The sequence below is a fragment of the Octopus bimaculoides genome, chromosome 19, assembly GCF_001194135.2.
Source record: "Octopus bimaculoides isolate UCB-OBI-ISO-001 chromosome 19, ASM119413v2, whole genome shotgun sequence".
In the NCBI taxonomy this organism is placed as follows: Eukaryota; Metazoa; Mollusca; class Cephalopoda; order Octopoda; family Octopodidae; genus Octopus; species Octopus bimaculoides.
Window position 1 is genome coordinate 8,077,137 of NC_068999.1, and position 4,081 is coordinate 8,081,217.

A 4,081-nucleotide genomic window follows, 5' to 3' on the forward strand; every position below is an offset into this window, starting at 1 on the left:
AAAAAAAAAAAAAAACATTACGAAGATGAAAAAAATCTAATTTAAATACATTTAAAATGTTATTTGGTTCGTCACAAGTCTTATGAAAGAAATTAAATGTAATCAAAATAAACACTGGTATGGCTGTGTGGTTAAGAAATTTCGGGTTCAAACCCATTACGCAGCACCTTGGAGAAGTGTCGTCGACTGACCAATTCCTTGTGAGTGAATTTAGTCGGTGGAGACGGTGAAAGAGCTTCATATGTGTATGTATGTGCGTGCGTGACTATGCATGTGTGTGTATTCATGCGTGTCTTTGTATTTGTCACACAGACACGCACACACACGCGCGCTTCACAGCCATCGTTGGTTTGTCTAAGTATCCGTAACGTAGCGGTTCGGCAAACGAAACCGATAAAGTAAGTACTAGACTTAAAAATACACAACTACTCAGATCGATTTGGTCGACTAAAACTCCTTTAACCGAGTCAGCTTTGTTTACAAGTATTCTGAGCAGGTCTGTTGTTTTGTCTACGTGTACGTAATTTAGTGGTTCGGCAAACTAGACCGATAAAGTAAGTAACATACTTTAAAAAATACGGAACTATACTACTGAGATCGATTGGACCAAGTATTCTGAGCGCAGGTCTGCTGTTTTGCGAATTGTTTTGCCAGATGTGGTTATATAATTTTAGTCACGCTTTTACCGTTAGTTACATGCAGTTTCCTCAGAAATTGTATGCACCAGGACACTTCAACAAAGAGGTTTCCAGAAATCATTAAGTTGTTTCGTGTCTTTTATAACAATCAAACACCTAAGCGATCCAACTTGAGTGTTCACACCTATTTAATCAACACTATCCCAGGTGACACTACCTCTTCTAGAGCTCATAATTGCGTCGAATTTTAAACGACAGAAGATTAGGTTTTAAACCACCAACATATGGCATTTTGTAGATCCGCGTACACATTATCTTTAAAATTAAACAGCCCGTCAACCCGTCAACGAGGATGTAGATTGAATATAATTTAGCACATTGACTCAGCCGTAACGTCTATGGCATATTACAAAATGTACACACACACACTTCTTCGTTATTTCATATCATATTTTGCGTTCTTTCCCCCGCTTGTTTTAGTTTTTATCTTCATAGATTACTTATTTGTTTCCTTCTTGCTCATAATCTTTCCCGTTTTATTTATGCTATCTATTTATCAGTCTGTCTGTCTATTTATCAGCCTGTTTATTTATCTATCCCCTTATTTGTACACGCACGCACACACACACACACACACACACACACACACACACACATATATAGGAAGAATTCACAAAAAAACAAAGGACGAAGACAGGTGGTGTAGAAAACAAATAGATGTATTAGTATAACGCTCGGGAATTGAGAAAGTCTTTAACGTTTCGAGCCTACGCTCTTCTACAGAAAGGAACACGGAAAGAAACAAGGAGAGCTATATGTCTATCTGTCTATTTATCTGCCTGTTTATTTATCTATCTCCTTATTTACACACACACACACACACACACACACACACATATGTATATATATTCTTGCTATAAAGGAGCCCTAACACGGATCTCAAGATCTAACCTTAGCTGTGGTCTTGGAACCTAATGGTTGACCAACTATAGCACTTACCCAGCGTACCTATTCGCTTAGATCACAAGCGAACCAAGTCTCTCATATTCTTGTATCTTTATGTGTATGTAGCCAAAATTTTTTAAAAGTCATAATATTTGAAGGAAGATGTTCTTAAATGAAAAGTTGATTATATAAAAAAATCTTCAAGAAGCAAAAAGACATGAAGAAGTGCATGCATGAATGTATGAATGTCTGTATGCATAAATATACATGTTTACATACACGTATGCGGAGGCGCAATAGCCCATTTGTTAGGGCAGCGGACTCGCGGTCATAGGATCGCGGTTTCGATTCCTAGACCGGGCGTTGTGAGTGTTTATTGAGCGAAAACACCTAAAAGCTCCACGAGGCTCCGGCAGGGGATGGTGGCGAACCCTACTGTACTCTTCCACCACAACTTTCTCTCACTCTTATTTCCTGTTTCTGTTGTGCCTGTAATTCAAAGGGCCAGCCTTGTCACACTGTGTCACGCTGAATATCCCCGAGAACTATGTTAAGGGTACACGTGTCTGTGGAGTGCTCAGCCACTTGCACGTTAATTTATGAGCAGGCTGTTCCGTTGATCAGATCCAATAGTACCCTCGACGTCGTAAGCGACGGAGTGCCAACAACATAACATACACGTATGTATATACACGTTTATATATATATATATGTGTGTGTGTGTGTGTGTGTGTGTGTGTGCGCGCGCGTGTGAAACTCTGAGTAGATACCAACTACGAGTATGTGTTTACTCAATATTTATAGTTTTCCTTTTTTCAGTCGTCCATTCACATTTATAAGTGTACCAGCCATTTTAAAAAAAATATGTAAATAAAATATATAACCCTTTAAGTTGGTGCTCCAGCATGGCTGCAGTCAAATGGCTGAAACAGTTAAAGACGAAGGCAAACAAAAAACGGAACTTGCAAATTGACTGATAATGGCATAAAAAATTTTACAACTAACGCTTAACAAGCACGCATCAAATTCATTAACTGACGTCAGCAAAAATACTGACCAATCACAAATTGTCTTTTGTTAATCAGTTAAGCTTTGGTCGAACTAAACTCAGCTTGTGTAGGGTGACACAAAAGCTAAAAACGGTAACTTTTGAAAAACCCAACAAAAATAGGAAAAATCCAAATCTAACAAAAAGAAAAATTATTGACAGACATTAAACAACTAGCATTTTATAAGAATCAGTAATCGAAATTATTAATGTCCGAAAATTACGTCCTGTAGATGGCGCACTCCTCTACGTATGCATTCTTTTCTACTCTAGGCACAAGGCCCGAAATTTTGGGGGAGGGGGGCCAGTCGATTAGATCGACCCAGTATGTAACTGGTACTTAATTTATCGACTCCGAAAGGATGAAAGGCAAAGTCGACATCGGCGGAATTTGAACTCAGAACGTAAAGATTTCTGATATTATTCTGAGTAATTTTTCTTTGGACCGTTGCGTTCAATACAAGTTTTTAATAATGAACAGATAATAAATCGAAAATGGAACGTCTACTCTTCATATTAACAGAATAAACTCACCAAAGAAATCTGGAGGAAGGGACCCTAAGGCAGATTTGTACGCGGTTATACTTAATCGATATCCGGCATCCCTTGCAGTTCTATCGATGCTGCGAACGTATTGACCTGTCCTACCATCGTAGCGTATACATGAGTGGAAAGGTAGTACTTGAGAGTCAAGCACCTGCTTCTAGAAACATCTCAGACAGAGTGGCGGTAGTTAAATTACTACCTGTGTAATACCTTCAGCCACAACGAAAAGGCCAACCACTCTTCATGTTCATCACCCTTATGATCCCATTCCTGCCATTGTTAACATGGCAACCATCATCATTATTAATCTCATATTCATATCTATCTTATTATTAAACATCTGAAAGTAAAACGAAAATGTTAAGACCTGGTGCTTTGCGTAGCATCTCGTCCGATCGTATTTCATTTACGGCTGGTTTTAACCCGTAATATATTCCTATCTGACTCACCTTGTAGATCCTTCTCTTACTCAACAGTATTACAATTGTAGCCGAGTATGTTGCAATAAAATTAAAACGTAATAGCAAAACTAGGAGTTTCTTCATAATCATCACAAAATACCTCTTTAGTTTATTTCTTCTCAACACTTTCATTTTCTCTCTTTATTTTTTCTTTTCTCGGCAATTTTATCTTACTATTACGCACTATAACATTGGTTTCTGTAGGTAGTGCTTAATATCCATTGTGAGAATACTACAGGGCACTGCAAAGTTCCTGGATTTGAGTGTATCGCGAAAGGTCTTCTAAACAGCTTAGAAAAACTGAAGGACCACTGCAATAAGTGTGTGAATCTGAGAGGGGAATATGTTCAATAAAATCATAATTAACTGATCCTCCTGTATTTTCTTTTACACAAAGCCCAAAACTTTTCAGCACCCCCTCGTATTTATATATATATATATAT

General features: G+C 37.9%; 1 protein-coding gene across 1 annotated transcript in view; it reads right to left on the bottom strand.

Annotated features, from left to right (window-relative positions):
* LOC128250022 (uncharacterized) overlaps positions 1-3,579 on the bottom strand; it is a 7,900-nt gene extending 4,321 nt beyond the window's left edge. Inside the window, exon 1 of the mRNA XM_052974624.1 lies at positions 3,545-3,579. Within this exon, the coding sequence (XP_052830584.1) occupies positions 3,545-3,563 (19 nt within the window). The 5' untranslated portion in view covers positions 3,564-3,579. The remainder of the gene's footprint in view (positions 1-3,544) is intronic.
* Between the last annotated feature and the right edge of the window lie 502 nt (positions 3,580-4,081).